General features: G+C 41.7%; 1 protein-coding gene across 2 annotated transcripts; it reads left to right on the forward strand.

Annotated features, from left to right (window-relative positions):
• The first annotated feature begins 10,101 nt into the window (after positions 1-10,101).
• palmda (palmdelphin a) lies at positions 10,102-25,474 on the forward strand. 2 transcript variants are annotated; one of them, XM_024391850.2, is made up of 9 exons: positions 10,102-10,758; positions 18,515-18,566; positions 18,677-18,757; positions 19,023-19,141; positions 20,088-20,202; positions 20,344-20,368; positions 20,486-20,590; positions 20,739-22,316; positions 24,832-25,474. In XM_024391850.2, exons 2-9 carry the CDS (start codon positions 18,522-18,524, stop codon positions 24,870-24,872), a joined length of 2,109 nt encoding a protein of 702 aa, XP_024247618.1. In that variant the 5' UTR covers positions 10,102-10,758; positions 18,515-18,521; the 3' UTR covers positions 24,873-25,474. The 2 variants fall into 2 exon arrangements, with proteins under 2 accessions (XP_024247618.1, XP_024247619.1); XM_024391851.2 differs by lacking the exon at positions 24,832-25,474 and having other exon boundaries at positions 20,507-20,590; positions 20,739-23,291.
• The last annotated feature ends 1,098 nt before the right edge of the window (positions 25,475-26,572 follow it).

The raw sequence follows: 26,572 nt of genomic DNA on the forward strand, positions 1-26,572 counted from the left end.
AAGAACTTGATAGAGCTCCAGAGTTCCTCTGTGGAGATGGGAGAACCTTCCAGAAGGACAACCATCTCTGCAGCACTCCACCAATCAGGTGTTTATGGTAGAGTGGCCAGACAGATGCCACTCCTCAATAAAAAGGCACATGACAGCCCGCTTGGAGTTTGCCAAATTGCACCTAAAGGACTCTGACCATGAGAAACAAGATTGTCTGGTCTGATGAATCCAAGATGGAACTCTTTGGCCTGAATGCCAAGCGTCACGTATGGAGGAAACATGGCACCATCCCTACAGTGAAGTATGGTGGTGACAGCATCATGCTGTGGGGATGTTTTTCAGAGGAAGGGACTGGGAGACTAGTCAGGCTTGAGGGAAAGATGAACGGAGCAAAGTACAGAGAGATCCTTGATGAAAACCTGTTCCAGAGAGCTCAGGACCTACGACTGGGGGCGACGGTTCACCTTCCAACAGGATAATGACCCTAAGCACACAGCCAAGACAACACAGGAGTGGCTTCGAGACAAGTCTCTAAAGGTTCAAGCCCGGACTTGAACCCGATCGAACATCTCTAGAGAGACCTGAAAATAGCTGTGCAGAAACACTTCCCATCCAACCTGACAGAGCTTAAGAGGATCTGCAGAGAATTGTGCCAAGCTTGTAGCATCATACCCAAGAAGACTCTAGGCTGAAATCGCTGCCAAAGGTACTGAGTAGTACTGAGTAAAGGGTCTAAATTCTTATGTAAATATGATATTTACGTTTCTTTTTTTTATACATTTGCAAACATTTCTAAAAACCTGTTTTTGCTTTGTCATTATGGGGTATTGTGTGTAGATTGATGAGAAAAAAACTATTTAATCCATTTTAGAATAAGGCTGTAACGTAACAAAATGTGAAAAAATTCAAGGGGTCTGAATACTTTCCGAATGCACTGTAGAACATATAGCAAAGCAAAGCATAGCATCATGTCTCCTGTGTCTTCTCCTCTGACGTAGAAACAACATTCTATTCAACAGCGAGATTATCCACCGAAACAGCTTTTCAATGAGGAAATCTCTCCTCTCATTTCTTCACCAGCCAACCCACCGTGTTATACCACGATACCCGTGGTCTATTCAGGAGAGTGCATCGTTGCGGAGCATTAAAATAGAAATGTATTGTGTAGAAAATGCATTATTCTCTGTCATATACAACAATGAATTTGTGTCAGCTTTATACATTGTATTTCTATCAGGTTGCACTACACTGAATAATCCCTACGTGTAGATTAGTCATAGTTCACAGGCTGATGTTAAATAACACTGTGCGTGTGTGAGTGTATCGATTGAAGGGGTGCTTACAGCTGAATGCTGATTGTTCTTTTCTATTTTTCACAGTTCTATCTTGGTTCTTTATTTCTGTGGGTCTCTCCACAGAAAGCTGCTTGACACACAGTGGAGGGCTGCGGAACATGCAATCCTCGATCGCCCATGTAGAAATTCACCATGGCAACCATGCCACGGAGACAGTGTAAGCTCAGCAAGTTTGAGCGGTCAACACAAAGAGCTCACAAACACATACATACACACTGCTTGTGCATGCACAAACACACACACAATTACACAATTAAAGTGTGTGCGTTTGCGTGGATAGGTAAGTATGTGCATGGAAGACAGTTCGAGAGAGAGTGAGTGCGTGACTATTCAATACAGTATGGATATAGCTGCGTGAGAAAGTGGTTCTGAGTTGATTAGATGTCAGATTAATGTTCTCCACAGCAAAGAACACAGTATGAGCACAATCTCTGTATGGGGTCTATGCAGGGGTGGACTGGCCATCTGACATTTCAGGCAAATGCCAGATGGGCTCGTCTGTCTCACTTGGGTATTTTGTGCAAAATGATTATTATCTGGCAAATAATGAGGGCCTCAAAGGAAAAAATGGGCCGGTGTGGCGCCCTCAACAACAGAAATTGGGCCAGTGTGGGGGCCTAAAGGAAAAAAATGGCTGGTGTGTTAGATATGCCTGGACCAATTTCTGGTCCCAGCCCACCCTGGGTCTGTGGTTGCCTGGTGGTTAACATTCAACCTCCAGGCAATCCCAAACGAACCCCACTCTCCCCTGCAGCCACAGACTCTAATCCCAGGGCTTAATCCCATTTTATTTCAGTTTGACTGAACCCAGAACAGTCAACAACAAGGGTGAGACATTCTCATCAGACAGTGTCAGAATTCACACGCTGATCCACAGACAGACTGAAAGGGAGGATGTACAGTAACTGTAGCTATCAGGCTGCCAACAATCTGTCTCCCCTGATAGATTATGTTGTCCTTTTCAAATCAGTTTTGATTGCTATTATGACACAAAATAAGAGTGGTATAAGGGTTCGTTGTTTGTCTCCATAGCAGAAGCCTTTTTTGGTTCCAGGTAGAACATTTGGTGGTGAAAAAGCTTCCACTTAGATCCTTTTAGAGGTGAAAGGGTTCCACGTAGAACCTTGTATTAGTGAAAGGTTTCCACTTGGAGACAAAAATTGTTATTTGCAGAGGTTTCTCGTATAGGCACAACTGAAGAACCCTAAATGGTTCTAGGTAGCACCATTTTTTTAAAGAGTGAAGCCCAGAGGTATTCAACTTTAGGTCACCAGGGCTAAAGTGCTGTTGGTTTTCACAGAGTCCACTCCCCTAGCCTCCCAGTTCTAAATAAGTTCCTGATTAGAAATAGAGAAAACAAAGAGTGTTTTGGCCCCTGCTCTATTCATTCACCCATGCTGAGTGGATTTGTGACTGACACTTTGAGAGGTCTTCTGCCTCTGTCGTATCCTCCTCTCTGGTGTCACTCAAAAGAAAAAACCTCTGGAGATGTGACCTTCCATCCCATATGCCTCACTGGATTAGTCTCACTCTCCAGTTTTAAATGAGATGTATCATACTGCCACCTGCTGGTCCTAAAGTATCACCAATACCTAATTGGATTGAGTTTGCTTCTGAAGGTGACAGCAGCCAAAATGTGTGGCCCAACTGGCAAAGTAGGAAGCTTCAGGGTATGCTTTGAACTTCAGCTTGTGAAAAAATAACAATCATCCATCATTCTCTCTTAATAAGCAATAATATATGGTGGGGGGGGGTTATTGTGATTTTAGCACAGCTGTGATGCGGTTGGTCATAGGTAGGCTACGAGGTGCTAGGTCATAGGCTACAGCAGCGTTTCCATTTGGGATTGCCTGACTTGAAAATGGGGTCGTGTGAGAAACTTTAAAATAAAATGTAAAAATTGTGCTCGTAATAAACTGTAATAAATTGTGCTTGTAATAAACAGAGCGGTTTTTCTTCCTACAGATGTGGCACTATTTCTTTACCGTTTGATCTACAATCACTGAAAGATAAGATTCTCAGGAACATGTATGTCTTCTGTTTCCCTCTACAATGCCCACAAGCCTCACAGAGTGGACAAGACCAGGCACTAAATCAGACTGGGGGGAAAAGAACATCAATGGTAATGTACTTTTCTATACAGAAGATCATACAAAATTATTGCCTGAAGATCTTCTGAACTTTCCAATACCTTTTGGATGCATTTCGGTCACTTCAAACCATACTTCCTTCAGATTGAAATACTTTCAAAAGTACTGTCCGACTGATTTGTAATAGACTGTCATAGCCCATATTAAAAAAGTAAACATTGGCCGTTGATTCCATCACTTTTTTTACATGGTGGATCACAAAACAATGTTGATATCAAAATGGGGTCTCGGGCCAAAAAACTTTACAGTGTTGTAATGATGCAACTCTCAGAAGTCACAAGGACCTGTGTCTGACGAAATAACTAGAAACGTTGCTCAAACGTGTCTCACAAAGTGACATTCACTCACATGTACGGGGCACACACGCAGAAGAACCTGCTAAAACTAGAGCCAGACACTCATTTGCAAACAATAGATTAGTTAACGGTAAGTTGCTAGAATTCGGTATCCATGGACAACACAACAGAGCCTACACTGCACATGAACTTGAGGTTGAAAGACACTTATAGACAGTGGAGGAAAAGTACCCAATTGTCATACTTGAGTAAAAGTAAACATACTTTAAAAGAAAATGACTCAAGTAAAAGTGAAAGTCACCCAGTAAAATACTACTTGAGTAAAAGTCTAAAGTATTTGGTTTTAAATGTATTTAAGTATCAGAAGTAAATGTATTGGCTAAAATATACTTAAATATCAAAAGTATAAATCATTTAAATCATTTAAAATTCCTTATATTAAGCAAACCAGATGACATGACTTTCTTGATTTTTAAATTTACGGATAGCCAGGGGCACACTTCAACACTCAGACATCCTTTACAAACGAGGCATTTGGGACCGGGATGTTCTCTTGATGAGTGCGTGAATTAAACAATTTTCCTGTCCTGCTAAGCATTCAAAATGTAACTAGTACTTTTGGGTGTCAGGGAAAATGTAAGGGGTAAAAAGTACATTATTTTCTTTAGGAATGTAGTGGAGTAAAGTAATAGTTGTCAAAAATATAAATAGTGTGCTAGCTGTGCCACCAGAGACTCTGGGTTCGAGCCCAGGCTCTGTCGCATCCGGCCGCGCCCGGGAGGCCCATGGGGCGGCGCACAATTGGCCTAGCGTCGTCCGGGTTAGGGAGGGTTTGGCCGGCAGGGATATCCTTGTCTCATCGCGCACTAGCGACCAGGTCGCTAGGTGTACAGTGTTTCCTCCGACACATTGGTGCAGCTGTCTTCCGGGTTGGATGCAAACTGTGTTAAGAAGCAGTGCAGCTTGGTTATGTTGTGTTTCGGAGGACGCATGGCTCTCGACCTTCGCCTCTCCCGAGTCCATGCGGGAGTTGTAGCGATGAGACAAGACAGTAACTACTAACAATTGGATACCACGAAAAGGGGGGTAAAATGTTTTATTTATTTTTTAAATAAAAATATATATAAATAGTAAAGTACAGATACCCAAAAAACCAACTTAAGTAGTACTTTAAAGTATTTTTAATGACATACTTTACACCACTGTTTATAGACAGTATATAAAATGATCTGATATATACAGTAGATGGCCTATAGATAGTAGAATGTGTCTATTGACTCAACATTTTACTCATTTTCATATGGTTTGTGTGATTTCATTCCATTGGGGTTTACTTCTGCTGCTAGCCATGTAATCACACCAGAACTTTGATTGAGGGATTACATAATTTTGCATATAAACAGGCAGTCTACAAATAATATTTTTCTGTTTAGACCAAATATTACAAATGTTTTGTCAGACAACTGTTTCTTTCAGTCCAAAATGTTGCTGCATCATCATCAACAATACAGAGGAGGTGCCTGCTTGATGAGGCAACAGAGTGGGCGTCACAGTTGTTACGCAACACTCCTTAAATTCAGTTAGAAAGAGTCTATTAAAAGACCAGCTTCCAGATGCTGGATGTTTTTATGGGAATGACCACACCATATGGTTATTTCCCACTAACCTGATACATACCTCTCTCATTAGGTCAGTCATGACACAAAGCTTTATGGTAAGAGTACTAAGATAGCATTGGGACCTAGAAGCTAGAAGAACCGTGCATCAATTCAATTCAATTCAATTCAACTCCCATTACACATTGGTTCAACGTAATTTAATTGAAATGACGTGGAAACAACATTGATTCAACCAGTGTGTGCCCAGTGGGTAGCAATTGTGGTTCTCAATGTTCAGCAATTTTTTACTGCTATGTACAGGTCATGAAGTAAAAGATTTTTTCAACAAAAAAAATTCAAGCCGAATGGACACATTTGCAACTATGTTGACTTGTCTTCTAGAGCCTAAACCACTGGGATTCTCTGCCTCTAACCCTATTACAGGGGCTGTGTCACTGGCTTACTGGTGCTCTTTCATGCCGTCCCTAGGAGGGGTGTGTCACTTGAGTGGGTTGAGTCACTGATGTGATCTTCCTGTCTGGGTTGGCGCTCCCCCTTGGGTTGTGCCGTGGCGGAGATCTTTGTGGGCTATACTCGGCCTTGTCTCAGGATGGTAAGTTGGTGGTTGAAGATATCCCTCTAGTGGTGTGGGGGCTGTGCTTTGGCAAAGTGCGTGGGGTCATATCCTTCCTGTTTGGCCATGTCAGGGGGTATCATTGGATGGGGCCACAGTGTCTCCTGACCCCTCCTGTCTCAGCCTCCATTATTTATGCTGCAGTAGTTTATGTGTCGGGGGGCTAGGGTCAGTTTGTCATATCTGGAGTACTTCTCCTGTCTTATCCAGTGTCCTATGTGAATTTAAGTATGCTCTCTCTAATTCTCTCTTTCTCTCTTTCTTTCTCTCTCTCAGAGGACCTGAGCCCTAGGACCATGCCTCAGGACTACCTGGCATGATGACTCCTTGTTCTCCCCAGTCCACCTGGCCGTGCTGCTGCTCCAGTTCCAACTGTTCTGCCTGCGGCTATGGAACCCTGACCTGTTCACTGGATGTGCTACCTGTCCCAGAACTATTATTTGACCATGCTGGTCATTTATGAACATTTGAACATCTTGGCCATGTTCTGTTATAATCTCCACCCGGCACAGCCAGAAGAGGACTGGCCACCCCTCATAGCCTGGTTCCTCTCTAGGTTTCTTCCTAGGTTTTGGCCTTTCTAGGGCATTTTTCCTCGCCAACGTGCTTCAACACCTGCATTGCTTGATGTTTGGGGTTTTAGGCTGTGTTTCTGTGCAGCACTTTGAGATATCAGCTGATGTATGAAGGGCTATACATTTGATTTGATTTGGATCCTCTCACAATGGCTACAGTTGAAATGCCTCAGTAGCTTTTCTAGTATGGCAGGCCACTGTAGATTAATGAAGAGGAGAAATGATCAAACACAAAGCCTTTGCCTGACCACATCCATCTGTCTGGACTGGAGAAGGGTCCTAGGAAAGGGAAACAAGGTAACAGGCAGAGAGCTAATGGAAGGAAGAGATGGATAGGGAGACACAGGTAGATGATTAAAGAGGAGGATGAGACAGAAAGAGAAATATAAGAGAATTGGAAAAGCAGAGGAGAAACAGAGAGAAGGACGATTTAGAGAAAGAGAAAAGCGTCTGTTGTGGGCTGAGTCACCTTACTTGTGTGTACAATTATTAAACACATATACAGTACCAGTCAAAAGTTTGCACACACCAACTCATTCAAGGGTTTTTCTTTATTTTCACTATTTTCTACATTGTAGAGTAATAGTGAAGACATCAAAACTATGAAATAACACATGTAGGAATCATGTAGTAACCCAAAAAAATGCTAAACAAATCTAAATATATTTTAATTTGAGATTTTTTCAAAGTAGCTGCCCTGTGCCTTGATGACAGCTTTGCACACTCTTGGCATTCTCTCAACCAGCTTCATGAGGTAGTCACCTGGAATATGTTCCAATTAACAGGTGTGCCTTGTTAAAAGTTAATTTGTGGAATTTCTTTCCTTCTTAATGCATTTGAGCCAGTCAGTTGTGTTGTGACATGGTAGGGGTGGTATTCAGAAGATAGCCCTATTTGGTAAAATACCAAGTCCATACTATGGCAAAAACAGCTCAAATAAGCAAAGAGAAATGACAGTCCATCATTACTTTAAGGCATGAAGGTCAGTCAATGCGGAAGTTTCTTCAAGTGCAGTCACAAAAACCATCAGGCGCTATGATAAAACTGGCTCTCATGAAGACCGCCACAGGAAAGGAAGACCCAGAGTTACATCTGCTGCAGAGGATAAGTTCATTAGAGTTACAAGCCTCAGAAACTCCAGCCCAAATAAATGCTTCACAGAGTTCAAGTAACAGACACATCTCAACATCCATTTTGGGTTCCTACTGCCGTGCCTTTGTGAGACGCATAGTAGGTGAACGGATTATCTCCGCATGTGTGGTTCCCACCGTAAAGCATGGAGGAGGAGGTGTGATGGGGTGGGGGTGCTTTGCTGGTGACACTGTTTGTTATTTATTTAGAATTCAAGGCACACTTAACCAGCATGGCTACTACAGCATTCTTCAGCGATACGCCATCCCATCCGTTTTGCGCTTAGTGGGACTATCATTTGTTTTTCAACAGGACATTGACCCAACACACCTCCAGACTGTGTAAGGGCTATATGACCAAGAAGGAGAATGATGGAGTGCTGCATCAGATGATCTGGCCTCCACAATCACCCGACCTCAATCCAATTGAAATGGTTTGGGATGAGTTGGACCGCAGAGTGAAGAAAAAGCAGCCAACAAGAGCTCAGCATATGTGGGATCTCCTTCAAGACTGTTGGAAAAGCATTCAAGGTGAACCTGGTTGAGAGAATGCCAATAGTGTGCAAAGCTGTCATCAAGGCAAAGGGTGGCTACTTTGAAGAATCTCAAATCTAAAATATATTTTGATTTGTTTAACATTTTTTGGGTTACTCCACATGTGTTATTTCATAGTTTTGATGTCTTCACTATTATTCTACAATCCAGACATTTTTAAAAATTAAGAAAAACTTTGGAATGAGTTGGTGTGTCCAAACTTTTGACTGGTACTGTATGATTGCCATGATTTCTGCTTCTGTATGGGATTTGAGTACTCAAAGACATTTCATACTCAAATCCCACAAGAAGCCTTTTGCAGAGTAGGAATTATGTTATATACTGTATACTGTTAACTCAATATCCTCTCTGTGTGTGTGTGTGTGTGTGTATGTGTGTGTGTGTGTGCATGTGTGTTTGCGCGTTTTTGTGTGTGTGCGTGCGTGTGTGTGTGTGTGTGTGTGTGTGTGTGTGTGTGTGTGTGTGTGTGTGTGTGTGTGTGTGTGTGTGTGTGTGTGTGTGTGTGTGCGCGCATGTGTGTTTGTGTGTGTGTATGCGTGTGTGTGTGTGTGCGTGTGTGTGTGCGTGTGTGTGTGTATGTGTGTTTGTGTGCATGCATGTGTCACTGCCTGCGTGTTCTGATCGCTACTGACGTGTTCCTGTTCATTAGAGGCTGCACTAAGAATGTCTCATGCCACCGAGGGTGACATTTCTTAATGGGAGCACAAACAAGCGCAACACAACGTAGGAATGTCTCCCACCTGGGTGTGTTCTGGTGCAGTCTGTGAGCTGTCCCATGCTGAGGTGATTTGTGGATGCATTATTGTTTGACCAGCAGGTCTACTCTGTACCTATGAGCTAACTGTTGGACGTTCCACTGAGATGAGAGAAGGAGACCTACAACATAGCCCAAAAATGCATTCCTGGAAATACTCAAACAGAAATAAACACACTGAGCTTAGAGGAGAAAACAGGCAGGGAGTGAAGCCACAAGTGCAAAACCTTATAACATGACTCACACAGACAGACATGGGTATTTGGAGACGTGTGTTGTTGCCATAGTTACACTCCCACTTCCCACACCTGTCCCCACATGCCTGCATGATGGATGTGCTTGGAGCACGTGTCAGTTATTTATGGAATCTTTAACGACTTGGCCGTAAACATGCATGTGCTATGGGTGTTCAGGACACGGTCTGTCCCATGGTCGAAGTAGTTGATAAAAAACTCCAAAACATTCCCTGGAATGTGACATAATAAATAAATGAATTGTTCAAAATAGCATGACTGTGATGGATGACTATTTTGGGTTTCTAATTATTCTAGGTTCTAGGTCAATGTCTGTCCATGTTTGTCAAGGAGGATCAAAGCAAAGACAGCTATGCACATTTAGAGAAAAGGCCAATTTGGAACTTTGCAAGGAAAGCAAAGAGGAACTTTGTTTCACAGTGAGATGATGAGAGCAAGCACATGGCTTTCTCAAAGCTTCAGATAACGGGTAGGAAGCTGTTTTTACTCACCAATGTAACAACACAGTGTGGTCAGACTCAGTAACTTAGTTGTAGTCACAATCTGGTTACCTATAAGTACAAATGTAGTTATGTTTTTGAGTTATTACATATTTATTTACTTATTTACGGAAAAAAGTCTAAACTACCCACAATGCACTATTTCTCAACGTAATGTGGAGGGTCTACTCTGTGCTATCGAGTTCGTATCCTAGCTCAAGCTGGCTAATGTTAGCCACACCTCATGCTATTCACAAACTTTGTGGCTGTGTTATCTAGTGGTAACCCGTTAGCCCAGCAGGCTTTGGTGCTTTCTTGCCGTGGGCTCAAAATGAAAGAGAAAATCATACCTGTTTGCTCTATTGTGTCTGTGGCTCTATTGTACCTCGTCTGTTGTCATTTTTGTTTTGTCAACTTCTCGGCACGTTCTCTGTGAAGTAGGCTACGGGAGTTTTGTAACTTTTTCTGGAATCTATCTATTTTGGATTCCAAAAATAGAAAAGTGCATTGGGACTTTTGATTCATATACTAACGCAAATCTGGTTGAATCAACATTTTTCAAAGTAATTTCAACTAAAAAAATCTATGTTATGACTTTGAATCTAGGTGGAAAACTGATTGGATTTGCAAAAAGTCATCAATGTAAGGAAATTTCGTTTATTATTATTTTTATCAAACCCAAATCCAATTACATGGTGACATTTTTGGTTGATTTCACATTGAATTCACGTTAGTGGACAACTCAACCAAATGTGACGTTGGCGTTGAACTGACATCTGTGCTCAGTGGGATACAACACTTGCCCTGTTGCTATTGGTGTAAAGGCAAGCTGCCAATCATGCATTCGCTTGGCTCTTTTCAAGGCACCCGCGCTGTACCTGACTGTCACGTTGTTTAGGACAGAGCGCTTTAAGCTGTCCACCAATAGTGAACTTGTGTCACCAAGGCATTTATAATCCATATCCAGCATTTGTTCACGCACAACTGGTGAGTGTTCTTGCCATTTTCTCAATCCGTTTTTGCTTGGCAATGTTGTAAGATAAGGCTAATAGCCTAACCACCGATCAAGCAACATTATGGACTAAACTTTAAAATCCTGTTGCTGCTCTGTATGCTGCTGTGACAATATAGGTCAAATTAAGATCCTGCATATATTATAACTTTGTATAGGTTTTAGGTTTTAACCTGAGTTCGTTATTTTTAAATCATTTCAACATAAATTCACTCTCATATGTTCAATTTCTCTTTTAGCGTGCATGTATAAAACAATTGGACAGGCGCACTGCGGGGTCTCCAGTGATCTCTTCATTTAAACCACTTCAGTTTTTACCGCCAGTGTTCCTGTTCTAACATGGGAAGGCATGGGGATTTATTGTCATTTTATAGGAACTTTTACTTGGGACACTGTTGTTTCACTCATGTGAGAGCTGCAAAATCACAGACGACTTTTCCTCCGTCCAATGTTTGTGCAGTGTACTCAAGCGCGTGTTCTCCTTTGGTTTCCTTCGTGTTCACCTTATACTTGTGTGAATAAACTATTCTAATTTACCAAAATAGGTCCAGAATATACAGCATTTATGTCTCATCGTTTGGGCATTCTTTGTGCATCTAGGCTATGGTTTTGACAAATACTTTGCATGAGCCCTATACTCATGCAAAGCTCTATATTGGAATGAAATGCACACCCATTAAATAATAGCATAAAGCATAAAGAAAATGAAGGAAGAATGCACATGAAATTGTATACTACAAATATGCATACTGTTTTACCATCCTACTGTACATGTGCCCTTTTGAAAACCATGTGTCCATGCAGTTATTGTTGTGGAAGCAGATGCCCCAACAGATTTGCTGCCTGGCTAAATCACCGCAGTGATCAGCTTAGGGCAGGCAGCTTAGAGAAAACCTCCTTCCACTAAAACTGTCAGTCTGCCTGAGGAGGGATTGGAGCTGGGAACTGACCATCACAGTTTGTAGCTGCCACTCTTCACATGGGGACATATTGGGGACATTGAAACACATCCGATTGATCTGGGCAGGTGCTGATGAAGAAGTAGCCTATAATATGTCTATAAAGAAAAGAAAAGAGTCTGCATACTGCAACGCTCTATATGCGCCCAAGTGTGACATATCAGGCCAGCTAAACATGTTTCTTAAGTCTTTCATCAGGTCTCAAACCTTATTAGAAGTGATGAACTAAGGGTCAAAGCTGTGTCCAGCCAAATTAGGCTGGGTTTACACAGGCAGCCCAATTCTGAGCTTTTTTTCACTAATTGGTCTGAAAGATCTGATATGAAAAGATCTGATGTGATTGGTCAGAGAAATGCAGTCTTTGTCACATGTGGGAGGACATATGGCACAGTTCATAATGCTGACCAGGGTTGGGATCAGTGAGTCCTGTTTCAGTTCTTTCTAATCAGGAGATTCATTGAAATTCCCCTTCAAGAACTGAAAAGTGCCATTCATTTTCAATGAGGATTTTTCTAATGTATTCTTGTTTTAAATAATATTTAGCCTTTTGATTTTAAACAGGAAAATAATTTGAATTTGAATTGCATTGTTTATACAGAGCTGTGTGATGATGTCACTGTAATCATGATAGACATAACTGGCCCTATGCCACCTGGCAATATTTCATCACAAGGGCTTTATGTCAATAACATTTACAACCATAACAGCTGCCCAAATGTTTCTACATCACCCCATTTCCTCCTACAATATCAGAGTAGTGTATCTCCCATGTCCTCATAGAAGAACCCCAAACATGTAATAACGTAAATGAAGAACAGGAACTGTGCTTATCTCTGTTTTGGGGACAAACAGACGCATGCTTTGCCGCAGAGTGCAACACTTGTCTATTGTTGTTATGACCTCCTATTTATAGACTCTCCTTGAGTTTACAGTGTCTTCAGAAAAGATTCAAACCCCTTGACTTATTCCACATTTTGTTGTGTTACAGCCTGAATACAAAATGGATTAAATATTTGCAAAAAAAGTCTCACCCATCTACACACAATACCCAATAATGTTTGCACATTTTCTTGGAAATGAATTACAGAAATATCTAATTTACTTAAGTATTCACACCCCTGAATCAATATTTTGTAGAATCACCTTTGGCAGTGATTACAGCTGTGAGTCTTTCTGAGTTAATCTATTAAGCGCTTTCTATACCTGGATTGTGCAACATTTAACCATTATTTTCAAACGTCTTCAAGATCTGTCAAATTAGTTGTTGATCTTAGCTAGACAACCATTTTCAGGTCTTACCATAGATTTTCAAGTAGATTTAAGTAAAAACTGTAACTTGGCCACTCAGGAACATTCACTGTGTTCTTGGTAAGCAACTCCAGTGTAGATATGGCCTTGTTTTATAGGTTATTGTTCTGCTGAAAGGTGAATTGATCTACCAGTCTCTGGTGGAAAGCAAACTGAACCAGGTTTTTCTCTAGGATTTTGCCTGTGTTAAGCTACATTCCGTTTCTTTTTTATCCTGAAAAACTCCCAAGCCTTAACGATTACAACCATACCCATAACATGAGACAGCCACCACTATTCTTGAAAATATGGAGAGTGTGTCACAATTGTGTGTATAGGTGGTAGGGAAGTCAGGCGCAGGAGAATTAAACTTGGTAAAATGGAGTAATTTAATAAAACAAAACATAACTCCAAAAACCATAAATACAAATTAAACAAATTGGGTACGAGGACCCGTCCCGCACCAAATACAAACAACACGAAACTGAACATAAAACAATCTCTGACAAAGACATGATGGGAAACAGAGGGTTAAATACACAACAGGTAATGAATGGGATTGAAACCAGGTGTGTAGGAGACATGTTTTGTAATGTTTTTTTTCTGTACAGGCTTCCTTCTTTTCACTCTGTTAATTAGGTTAGTATTGTGGAGTAACAACCATGTTGTTGATCCATCCTCAGATTTGTCCTATCACAGCCATTAAACTCTGTACCTGTTTTAAAGTCACCATTGAACTCATGGTAATATCCTTGAGCGGTTTCCTTACTCTCCGGCAGCTGAGTTAGGAAGGGTGCCTGTATATTTGTAGTGACTGGGTGTATTGATACACCATCCAAATTGTAATTAATAACTTCACCATACTCAAAGGGATATTCAATGTCTGCTTTTTTTACCCATCTACCAATAGGTGCGAGGCATTGGAAAACCTCCCTGGTCTTTGTGGTTGAATCTGTGCTTGAAATTCCCAGTGTGACTGAGGGACCTTACAGATAAATGTATGTGTGGGGTACAGAGATGAGGTAGTCATTCAAAAATGTCCATTCAACTTGTTAAGCACATTTTTCTCCTGAACTTATTTAGGCTTGCCATAACAAAGAATGTAATAATTATTGACTCAAGACGTTTCAGCTTTTCATGTTTTATTAATTTGTTACAATTTCGAAAAACATAATCCCACATTGACATTATGGGGTATTGTGTGTAGGCCAGTGACCAAAAATCTCTATTTAATCCATTTTAAATTCAGTCTGTAACACAACAAAATTTGGTCATGGGGTGTGACTACTTTCTGTAGTTAAGGTGTATATTGTAGTTAAGGTTGCAAAAGAGAAACTTTCCCTGAATCCCCCAATTTTTGTTTATTTCAGAAATTCCAGTTAGAGGATTACCAGAATCAGGGGGAATAAGCAGTTACAGTTGAAGTCGGAAGTTTACGTACACCTCAGCCAAATACATTTAAACTCAGTTTTTCACAATTCCTGACATTTAATCCTAGTAAAAATCCCCTGTCTAAAGTCAGTTAGGATCACCACTTTATTTTAAGATGTTTAAATGTCAGAATAATAGTACAGAGAATGATTTATTTTACTTTTTCTTGTCAGATGTTTACATACACTCAATTAGTATTTGGTAGCATTGCCTTTATATTGTTTAACTTGGGTCAAATGTTTCAAGTAGCCTTCCACAAGCTTCCCACAATAAGTTGGTGAATTTTGGCCCATGCCTCCTGACAGAGCTGGTGTAACTGAGTCAGGTTTGTAAGGCCTCCTCGCTCGCACACGCTTTTTCAATTCTGCCAACACATTTTCTATAGGATTGAGGTCAGGGCTTTGTGATGGCCACTCCAATACCTTGACTTTGTTGTCCTTAAGCCATTTTTCCACAACTTTGGAAGTATGCTTGGGGTCATTGTCCATTTGGAAGACCCATTTGTGACCAAGCTTTAACTTCCTGACTGATGTCTTGAGATGTTGCTTCAATATATCCACATACTTTTCCTCCCTCATGATGCCATCTGTTTTGTGAAGTGCACCATGCCCTCCTGCAGCAAAGTACCCCATGATACTGCCACCCCCGTGCTTCACGGTTGGGTGTTCACGGTTTGGTGTTCTTCGGCTTGCAAGCCTTCCCCTTTTTTCTCCAAACATAACGGTGGTCATTATAGCCAAACAGTTCTATTTTCGTTTCATCAGACCAGAATAAATTTCTCCAAAAAGTACGAACTTCCAACTGTGCAATTGCAAACCATAGTTGTTTTTTTTATGGTGGTTTTGGAGCAGTGGCTTCTTCCTTGCTGAGCGGCCTTTCAAGTTATGTCGATATAGGATGCGTTTTACTGTGGATAAATATACTCTTGTACCCGTTTCCTCCAGCATCTTCACAAGGTCCTTTGCTGTTGTTCTGGGATTGATTAGCACTTTTCGCACCAAAATACGTTCATCTCTAGGAGACAAAACGCGTCTCCTTCCTGAGCGGTATGACGGCTGCATGTTCCCATTGTGTTTATACTTGTGTACTATTGTTTGTACAGATGAACGTGGTACCTTCAGGCATTTGGAAATTGCTCCCAAGGATGAACCAGACTTGTGGAGGTCTCCAATTGTTTTTCTGAGGTCTTGGCTGATTTCTATTAATTTTCCCATGATGTCAAGCAAAGAGGCACTGAGTTTGAAGGTAGGCCTTGAAATACATCCACAGGTACACCTCCAATTGACTCAAATTATGTCAATTAGCCTATCAGAGCTTCTAAACCCATGACATCATTTTATGGAATTTTCCAAGCTGGTTAAAGGCACAGTCCACTTAGTGTATGTACACCTCTGACCCACTGGAATTGTGATACAGTGAATAATAAGTGAAATAATCTGTCTGTTAACAATTGTTGGAAAAAATTACTTGTGTCATGCACAAAGTAGATGTCCCAACCCGACTTGCCAAAACTATTGTTTGTTAACAATACATTTGTGGAGTGGTTGAAAAACACGTTTTAATGACTCCAACCTAAGTGTACAGTGGGGCAAAAAAAGTATTTAGTCAGCCACCAATTGTGCAAGTTCTCCCACTTAAAAAGATGAGAGAGGCCTGTAATTTTCATCATAGGTACACTTCAATTATGACAGACAAAATGAGAAAAAAAAATCCAGAAAATCACATATTAGGATTTTTTATGAATTTATTTGCAAATTATGGTGGAAAATAAGTATTTGGTCAATAACAAAAGTTTATCTCAATACTTTGTTATATACCCTTTGTTGGCAATGACAGAGGTCAAACGATTTATGTAAGTCTTCACAAGGTTGTCACACACTGTTGCTGGTATTTTGGCCCATTCCTCCATGCAGATCTCCTCTAGAGCAGTGATGTTTTGGGGCTGTTGCTAGGCAACACAGACTTTCAACTCCCTCCAAAGATTTTCTATGGGGTTGAGATCTGGAGACTGGCTAGGCCACTCCAGGACCTTGAAATGCTTCTTACGAAGCCACTCTTTTGTTGCCCGGGCGGTGTGTATGGGATCATTGTCATGCTGAAAGACCCAGCCACGTTTCATCTTCAATGCCCTTGCTGATGGAAGGAGGTTTTCACTCAAAATCTCACGATACATGGCCCTATTCATTCTTTCCTTTACACGGATTAGTCGTCCTGGTTCCTTTGCAGAAAAACAGCCCCAAAGCATGATGTTTCCACCCCATGCTTCACAGTAGGTATGGTGTTCTTTGGATGCAACTCAGCATTCTTTGTCCTCCAAACACGACGAGTTGAGTTTTTACCAAAAAGTTATATTTTGGTTTCATCTGACCATATGACATTCTCCCAATCTTCTTCTGGATCATCCAAATGCTCTCTAGCAAACTCCAGACGGGCCTGGACATGTACTGGCTTAAGCAGGGGGACACGTCTGGCACTGCAGGATTTGAGTCCCTGGCGGCGTAGTGTGTTACTGATGGTAGGCTTTGTTACTTTGGTCCCAGCTCTCTGCAGGTCATTCACTAGGTCCCCCCGTGTGGTTCTGGGATTTTTGCTTACTGTTATTGTGATCATTTTGACCCCACGGGGTGAGATCTTGCGTAGAGCCCCAGATCGAGGGAGATTATCAGTGGTCTTGTATATCTTCAATTTCCTAATAATTGCTCCCACAGTTGATTTCTTCAAACCAAGCTGCTTACCTATTACAGATTCAGTCTTCCCAGCCTGGTGCAGGTCTACAATTTTGTTTCTGGAGTCCTTTGACAGCTCTTTGGTCTTGGCCATAGTGGAGTTTGGAGTGTGACTGTTTGAGGTTGTGGACAGGTGTCTTTTATACCGATAACAAGTTCAAACAGGTGCCATTAATACAGGTAACGAGTGGAGGACAGAGGAGCCTCTTAAAGAAGAAGTTACAGGTCTGTGAGAGCCAGAAATCTTGCTTGTTTGTAGGTGACCAAATACTTATTTTCCACCATAATTTGCAAATAAATTCATTAAAAATCCTACAATGTGATTTTCTGGATTTTTTTTCTCATTTTGTCTGTCATTGTTGAAGTGTACCTATGATGAAAATTACAGGCCTCTCTCGTCTTTTTAAGTGGGAGAACTTGCACAATTGTTGGCTGACTAAATACTTTTTCGCCCCACTGTATGTAAACTTCTGACTTCAACTGTATGTACAGAACATTTTACCAGTAACTGGAAGGCCCCCATATTCTCCTTACTTATCAGACTGCTATCTCTTTCAGGTTGCTACCTCTATGTGAAGAGCAAATATAGAGGCTGCTGCTGAGTCATCCCATTAAGGGGGCTGTCTGAGAAAATAGCTAGTCTAGAATATCTGTGGAGCATGGTGAGAGACAGGAAGTCTGCGGTAGGGCTCACATTTCGTGGAAAGATGTAAGGAGAGACCAGGGAGATGCTGGCATGCCCTTTCAGGGCCATAGGTCATCACTGTCACTGTCACCACACACAGAAGCACACCCCTAAGGTACCCCAGAGTGCATTCGTTTTTGCACTTTATGATTTTTGAAAGTATGCGTATCGGCATTCCAGTTGGAGACTCTTGCCTTGCAGGTCAGTACATTTCTGTAATATGATATTAGGGGCCTGAATACTATGCTCTCTCAGACCAAAAATTGAGTGTGTTATTGGCTAGACCAGACTCTTGTTTCAGGTCTGGTCAGGTAGAATTGAGTGTGAAATCCCTCATTAATGACTAGGTCATTTGTCATCTGTGGTGGAACTCAAACCCTCTTGTTTCTGGTCAAATTTTTCAAGTCACTCTTTCAAAGTGTGTCAATCACCACTGACACTCTTCCTGGTTCAACTGTTAAAAGGATAGTTCACATAAAAAGGTGACGTATCCCTTTAACCTTCCCTCTCAATGGATCATAAAGCACTATTCACTGGATGACTGGTATGTGTGTCAACGCATCACATTTTAGCTGTTGTTTTTGTTCCAGAGTTTCCTTCTCATCGCCATTGTTTTTTCTTTCTTAATTTTTCTTTGGTCCAGGGTCGGTATGGAAGAGGCAGACCTGGTCAAGGAGCGGCTCCAAGCCATAACGGTAAACTGACCTAGAGTTCTGCTTCTCTTACAGCAAATCAACGACTGCATAATATCTGTGTCAAGTACTTTAAGGTTCACAACTTTCTTTTTTAAATACTTTATCTGTAGGATAAGAGGAAAGTCCAAGAGGACATTGCTCATAAAAAGATGGAGATTGACAAGGAGAAATTAAAGCTTCAGCACTTAAAGGTACAGTTAGGTCATTTGACCATCAATGAAGTGATAACATTACAGTTTATCTTACTGTCATATTGTCAAACCACATTGTTTCAATAATTCATAACTATCTAATGACAGCTTGAGTTCCAAGTATCAAAGCTCGATGACAGTTTTTAGATTTTATGGTCACTGTGGCTGAGCTGTCCATTAAAGACATATGTTAGAGTGCAAAAATAACACGTCATTCATGACAGTTAAGACATAATGCTGTGTCACTCTCTCTTACTTTGAACAGAAAAAGTCCTTGAGAGAGCAATGGCTCATGGATGGAGCAGCCATCCAGAGCCCACAACAGAGAGAGACTTTGAGGGGAGATCAACAACAAACTAAGTTCCTCCAGACCAGCATCCACAGGTACAGTAAGCCTGATACTCCATTTGTTCATGTCTAAACTGATCTACAGTATGTTTACATTGCTCATTTAGTAACATGGCTGCCTGATGGAATATAGGCCTTGGTATGTCTAGATATGTTTTTCATCTTGGATGCTTCATTCGATTAAACCTTATCCATGTTAAATCTGTACCACTTACGGTGAAGTGTTGCTTTTAAATGGGGACGCCTCTTTTATTTATTTTATTTCTATGCTCAACACCCTGGCAACGTGTATTGGACTGTCTGCGGTGAAGGGTAACCCATCAACTGTCCAGTTAGACCTATATTTGTCCGTAGATTGGTCCAAGTGGCAGTCAGTGCGTTCCCTGAAACCCATAAGGTGCTGGTAATAAGACACCCGTAACTGAGATGGAAGTAACAGAGTTCTTTTTTTTTACCTAACGAAAACCACCTTGGATTTAAACATATAGGTATTTGTCACTATTAAAGGGTGGTGTTCTGGTCTTTTTGTTTCTTTAGTAAGAGTGAGGGACATCCACAAATAGACTCATTCTGCCCTCCCCCCTCCTGATCCACCCATCTCAACTGAATGGACACTTTTTTGTATTTCACAGGGTAGGTTCCAATCTGTTAGGGTCGTACCGCTTTGGGGTATAGCCATTTGAACTGTAGGTGTCAAGTGACAGGGTTGTGCTATTCTAATGGGGTGATTTAATGCCAGTTGGGTGGGATAGCACAGCATTGATGGGGTTGTCAGAGGTGGGATGCCCTGGTGGTTGACCCTGAGTCTGTCTGCTGCCAGCCATGATCAGTTTGCCAAGTTACACCTCTGACGAGATTAGAGCCAGAAAAGGAAGTCTTCCCGAAGATGAGAAAACTGTCAGTTCACTGATCCGTTCTTCATCCCTTCTCCGCCTGTCTATGAGGTGATATGACCTTTGACCCTTTCTGTCTCGGCTTGTAGGATTGAGAAAGAGATTGAGGCTATGGAGAGGGAAGAGACGATGATATCAAAAAACGAGGGCTTCATACTGAAGAGACTGAAGGCTATTGAGAAAACCCCTGAGGAGATAATAAAGGTACTTGGACATAACATAATTGACATTGAGATATTTCTGGTTTAGATGTTTTGCTTTGGCCACAATGAGGGTACTGTTAATCTGAGGTTTTGTTGATCTGAGTTGTATCTCTAAAAGTGCTGTATGTATGTTGTCTTACAGGAGGCAAATGAGAATTTCAAAGAAGGTAAGGCCTTTTGCTAAGTTTCTGATTGTGTTATTCATTTAATGTATTTGATCAAGCATGTTACACTATACACATAATCATTGGTAATACAAAAAACATAGCTTGTTTTTTTCACAGAGCCAATCTATATTTCCCCAGCTAGTCTAGATGTCCCAAAGTTCTACAAGCCTCAAATTTCAAGGAAGCAGTCCTTTAAATTTAATAAGGACACACCCAAACAAAGTAAGAAACTTCATAGTAACATTTATTACAACAATAGCGTGTACTATAGATATGTCAAAACCCTATTTGTATCTAATTTCAACCCATCTCTCTCTCCATCTCTCCCTTCCTCATACTCTCTGTCTCTCCTCCTTCTCTTTTCCTCCAGCCATGTTTGCAATGGAGATCAACGTCCAGAAGGACCTCCGTACCGGGGAGAGCCGGGTCCTGTCTACATCCACCGTCAACCCCCAGGAGCTCCAGCAGAGAGGGGTTAAAGTCTACGACGACGGCCGTAAGTCCGTCTATGCCCTGCAGTCTGATGGGTCTCACCTGGGGAATGGAGTGGATGAGCTCAGCCCTATAGAGGTGGAGGAGCTACTGCGAGCAGCCACAGAACAGAAGAAGTCTCAGAGAGGACCTCGGGGCCACCAGGGCCATCAGGAATCAGCACCTGCATTCTCCCCCAACTATAGCCCTCGGGGCCACCAGGAACCAGTGCCTGTAATTTCCCCCAACTGTGGCCCTCTGGGCCACCAGGAACCAGTGCCTGCATTCTCCCCCAACTGTGGCCCTCGTGGCCACCAGGAAGCAGTGCCTGCATTCTCCCCCAACTATAGCCCTCGGGGCCACCAGGAACCAGTGCCTGCATTCTCCCCAAACTGTGGGCCTCGTGGCCACCAGGAACCAGTGCCTGCATTCTCCCCCAACTGTGGCCCTCGTGGCCACCAGGAAGCAGTGCCTGTATTCTCCACCCCCTGTGGCCCTTTGGTCCACCAGGAACCAGTGCCTGCATTCTCCACCCCCTGTGACCTTCGGAGCCACCAGGAGCTCAGCCCTATGGAGGTGGAGAAGCTGCTCCGAAAGGCTATAGTACAGAAGATGCCTCAAAGCGGAGCTTTCTCACAGGACCATCAGGTTCACCAGAAATCAGTGCCTGCATTCTCCACCACCTCCGGCAGGAGTGCCTCAGCCTCTAACAGGCCCCAACAGAGTCATGCTAAAGTCCTCCAAGGAACCAATGGGAATGGGTATCAGCAGGAGTTGTATGAGCATGACGTCCTCTCCAGGAAGGAGCTCCACTACATTGATGGAGTCCACTACTCAGGGCCGGAGAGTCTCTCCTCCTCCCCTCACATTCCAGTCCCCTCTTTCATCTGCAGGAAGGACGAGGAGTACTACCAGCCAACCAACGGGTACAACCAGAACCCTTTCTCCTATGGCGGGGAGTTTCACCCCACCCACAACTCCTACCATAGCCCTAGAGAGAGCCAGCAAGGCGGGATGTTTTACAACTCGTTGGCTAAAAAGGACCAGAAATCATCTCCGATCTACCAGGAAGACTTGCACTTCAGTATCCTGAACGCCATAGACACATCTGAGCCTATCACTGCGATCTTTATGGGCTACCAAACCGCCAAGGATGACAGTGGACGTGGTCTGGGCTACGAAGGGTCCATCCGGGCTGAGCTTGTCGTCATTGGCGATGAGGATGGGGTGGACGAGAGTAACCCTCAGCTTAACACCTACAACCGGGATGGATGCAACAACTGGGGTTATCATCACTCTCAACCTCAACAGAAATTAATACAGTACATGGCAGAGCCCACCGCTAATATTAACGCTAACAATGCGTCACCGTACACAGCGTCAAAGAAGTTGGTCTACCCTGGTCAACAGGCCAAAGAGGCATGCTACCCATATTCAGACGGACAGATGGACGGGACAGAGAAGCACCCAGCCCCAGGTATCTTAAAGATTCAAAAGATTCAAAAGAGAAAGAAGCCATGCTGTATGCTCATGTAACCAACCTGCAACTGTTGACACTAGCTACCTAACATCACTTCCTTTGCTTTGACTGACAGCACTTTTGAGGTTTCTCATTGGCTGGCTAGTGTGTTGAACTGTATGCTGTATGCTGGCTTCTCTGTTGCATCAGTTTGTTCTTGTCTTAATCATTGTAACACATACTGACCTGAAACTCTCATTCTAATCACACTCTGTCACTGTTTACATACATAGTGATGTTGTGTATCCATACCAGAGCTTGTTTTGATACTTGAAGTCAAACTCTGCCTCTCTCTAGTGGCTGGAAGACAGTAATGCTGTAACTTTGGTTTCCGACAGGAGGCCAAAATGTGCTTGACTGCTTGTATAATATGTCAAATATTATTGGATATTTTTTATGTTTCTACTTTTGGATAACAAAGCTAGAATGAACTTTTTTACTGACATATTATAAATAACTGGTCTGAAGGTACAGTGCAAATCAAATGTACACTGATTAAATCATTGTGTTGCACTAACTTAATATTTATTATTTTGCATGTGTTTTTAGAATCTCTTTTCCACATTGCAATGTTCTTATGCCATGTCTGTACTCTGTATACTTACAGTAATATGCATGATTGCTTGCCCAGTAACTTAAACAGTAATTAACTCATTATTGACTGCCTTAATCCTCTTGTGTAACAATGATCTGTTTGAGTGTGTGTGTGTGTGTGTTGTGTGTGTGTGTGTGTGTGTGTGTGTGTGTGTGTGTGTGTGTGTGTGTGTGTGTGTGTGTGTGTGTGTGTGTGAGAGAGAGAGGTTACGCTTTTTGAAATAAACATGTAACAATATGAACGGAGTATACAAAACATTAAGAACAATTGATCTTTCCATGACATAGTCTGTCCAGGTGAATCCAGGTAAAAGATATGATCCCTTATTGATGTCACTTGTTCAATTCATTTCAATCAGTGTAGATGAAGGGGAGGAGACTGGTTATAGAAGGATTTTTAAGCCTTGAGACAATTGAGACATGGATTGTGTATGTGTGCCATTCAGAGGGTGAATGGACAAGAAAAAAGATTGAAGTGCCTTTGAACGAGGTATGATAGTAGTTGCCAGGCACACCGGTTTGTGTTAAGAACTGCAACGCAGTTGGGGCGGCAGGGTAGCCTAGTGGTTAGAGTGTTGGACTAGTAACCGGAAGGTTGCAAGAGCAAATCCCTGAGCTGACAAGGTACAAATCTGTCGTTCTGCCCCTGAACAGGCAGTTAACCCACTGTTCCTAGGCCGTCATTGAAAATAAGAATTTGTTCTTAACTGACTTGCCTAGTAAAATAAAGGTAAAAATAAAAAATCAAGAATGATCCACCACCCGAAGGACATCCAGCCAATTTGACACAACTGTGGGAAGCATTGGAGTCGACATGGGCCAGCATCCCTGTGCAACTCTATCAACACCTTGTAGAGTCCATGCCCTGATTAGTTGAGGCAGTTCTGAGGGCAAAGGGAAACGCAAGTAAATATTAGGAAGGTGTTTTGTATTTCTGCTGAACAATTGTTGTGTAATTGTTCAATGTTTGCTTTATTTATTATTAAAACATTTCATCACACCGTCACTATGTAGCTAATGAGATTCAGAACAAAGTGGAAGAAAGTGCATGGCAATATGTTAAGGTCTTCAGTAGAACTGTAACTGAAGCTAATGTCAGAATAATTTCCTATACATAACCATCACTGTGTTATTACTGATCACTTCACATCTGAGGAGTCAAAGGAAGAGGGATAAGACATGCGTTCCACCCACCCACCCACCCTCCCACACACACACACACACACCCACACACACACACACACACACACACACACACACACACACACACACACACACACACACACACACACACACATACACATACACATACACATACACATACACATACACACACATACATACATACATACGCACCCAACAACACTTTCACACCATCTGACAGTGCTAATGACCTTTCTGTCACCTCTCATGATCTCTCTGAGGACAAGGACAGTGGATGGTCTGGACCTTAACAGACTTAACGGTCCAGACATCAATCAGATCATTAGACATGGATGTCTCCCGAACTAAGAGGCTTTTAAAAGGAATGTGTCATCCTGTAATATGTGATTGAGACACTTATATAACTACAATTTGAGTTACATAAATGCTGATGACACATGACTGAGGACATACACCAATCTTAGCTCTCCTGGGGTTGGTTCAGACAGTGTTTTTCCTCACAACTTTGTCTGCTTGATGGGTAGGCTATTGGAAGGGTGGTGTTAATATACTTCACGTAAAGACTTGTCCAATACTTTTGTCATGAGGTTATTTCAGGACACACATTACTATAAACATAACACAACTAATCTGGACAAATCTTAATTAGTCTTAATTGATGTGATAATATATTTACATAGTAAATGTGTTTTATTTTCCCTTACATTTCCTACAGCTTCAAGTACGTGTATGGAGAACCTGGAACAGTTTGTGTAGAAATACTCCATGCAAGACTCATCAACCCTTCAAGTTCCATGACGAGAAGGAAGAAACACATGTTTGCGCAACACATTGGACGAACACCGAGCACACTTCTGTGAGGCCATCAACTTTATATTTGGATTCAAAATATAATTCTATGTTCTATAAGGTTCTGTTGAAAAGTGTAAAACATGTTTGCTCATAATGTTTCCTTACACAGAGTATTAGAGCTTAAAATATACCAATGATGTCATTTCGAGAAGGAACAACCAGTCTAAAACAGACTTTTGAAGGGAATCGCTGATCTTAAATGGAATATCTGCTTGTTCAATGTTCCTGAAGATATCAGTGCATTTGATGTTTACTCTCCAGCCTTTACGCTGCTGCCAGATATATTTTCCTCCTCTACTGTAGGCTACTAGCCAGCACTTTTGATATGCTAATAAACCTTTTTAAGAGTGCCTTAATGTAATTTGCTGTTGAAACTGTAACCTGCTTGTGTATTGGTATAAGAAAGTCATGCTAACAAAATAATTAAAAAGCTAATTGTCACACAACTGAGTGTTAAGCTGTTATACAAAGGAAATGCCAATAAGTCGTTGAAACTGAGATTTTCTTATAATGTCCCTTGACACAAAGGCTTTGATTTAAGTAGTGTGGTGATGTGATATTAACTTTCTTTCCGCTCAAGGGGAGGATGCTGCAGATATTTGTCGATATCCATTATAAAACACAGAAACCAATATATATATATACTGTCTCGTGCCTCCAGATATCTCTCACTTAAAATATAATTGTCTTCACTGACCCTATAGAACAGTGTTTCCCAACCCTGGTCCTCGAGTACCCTCAACAGTACACAGTTTTGTTGTAGCCCTTGACAAAAAAAAAACTCATTCAACTCATTGAGGGCTTGATGATTAGTTGACAGTTGAATCAGGTGTGCTTGTCCAGGGTTACAATAAAAAGATGTACTGTTGGGAGTAGTCAAGTACTAGGGTTGGGAAACACTGCTATAGAGAAAAGATCAATTGTGAAGCCAGAAAAAAATCCATATTCACAGACCTTGATTCTTCTACCATTTAAAATCCCTGACAGGAGTAGTATTTGGTATTTTCTAAGGATCCCCATTAGCTGCTACTAACGCAGCAGCTACTCTTTCTGGGGTCCACACAAAACCTGACAGAGTAGCTAACGGTTAGCTGTGTAGGAGGCTGTGTGGGGGAGTCTTTGTATTCCATCCCAGCTGTTGGTGCCATGCATGTAACAACAACACATCAAATAGTCAGGTTGTTGTTTTGCATCTTTCTTCTGCTACTGCTCTGAGCCAGTGTGATTAATGAGGATGAAGGAGATTAGAATGTCAAGTTGACAGATGTAACACGTGCCATATGTGATTATGAAAAGTAGTAAGTCCTTTGAAAATGTCATGTTGGTGTGTGTGTGTGTGTGTGTGTGTGTGTGTATGCAAGATCTACACTGAGTGTACAAAACATTAGGAACACCTGCTCTTTCCATGACATAGACTGACCAGATGAAAGTTATGATCCCATTTTGATGACACTTGTTAAATCCATTTCAATCAGTGTAGATGAAGGGGAGGAGATTTAAGGTTAAAGAATCAATTTTAAACATTGAGACATGGATTGTGTATGTGTGCCATTCAGAGGGTGAATGGGCAAGATAAAATATTGAAGTGCCTTTGAACAGGGTAT

The sequence above is a fragment of the Oncorhynchus tshawytscha genome, linkage group LG28, assembly GCF_018296145.1.
Source record: "Oncorhynchus tshawytscha isolate Ot180627B linkage group LG28, Otsh_v2.0, whole genome shotgun sequence".
NCBI lineage: Eukaryota > Metazoa > Chordata > Actinopteri > Salmoniformes > Salmonidae > Oncorhynchus > Oncorhynchus tshawytscha.

Coding starts and splice junctions, on each gene's coding strand:
- palmda (XM_024391850.2), top strand. CDS start 18,522: ATGGAAGAGGCAGACCTGGTCAAGGAGCGGCTCCAAGCCATAACG. Junction 18,758..19,022: donor TAAAGCTTCAGCACTTAAAG/GTACAGTTAGGT, acceptor TACTTTGAACAG/AAAAAGTCCTTGAGAGAGCA. Junction 20,369..20,485: donor AAATGAGAATTTCAAAGAAG/GTAAGGCCTTTT, acceptor TTTTTTTCACAG/AGCCAATCTATATTTCCCCA.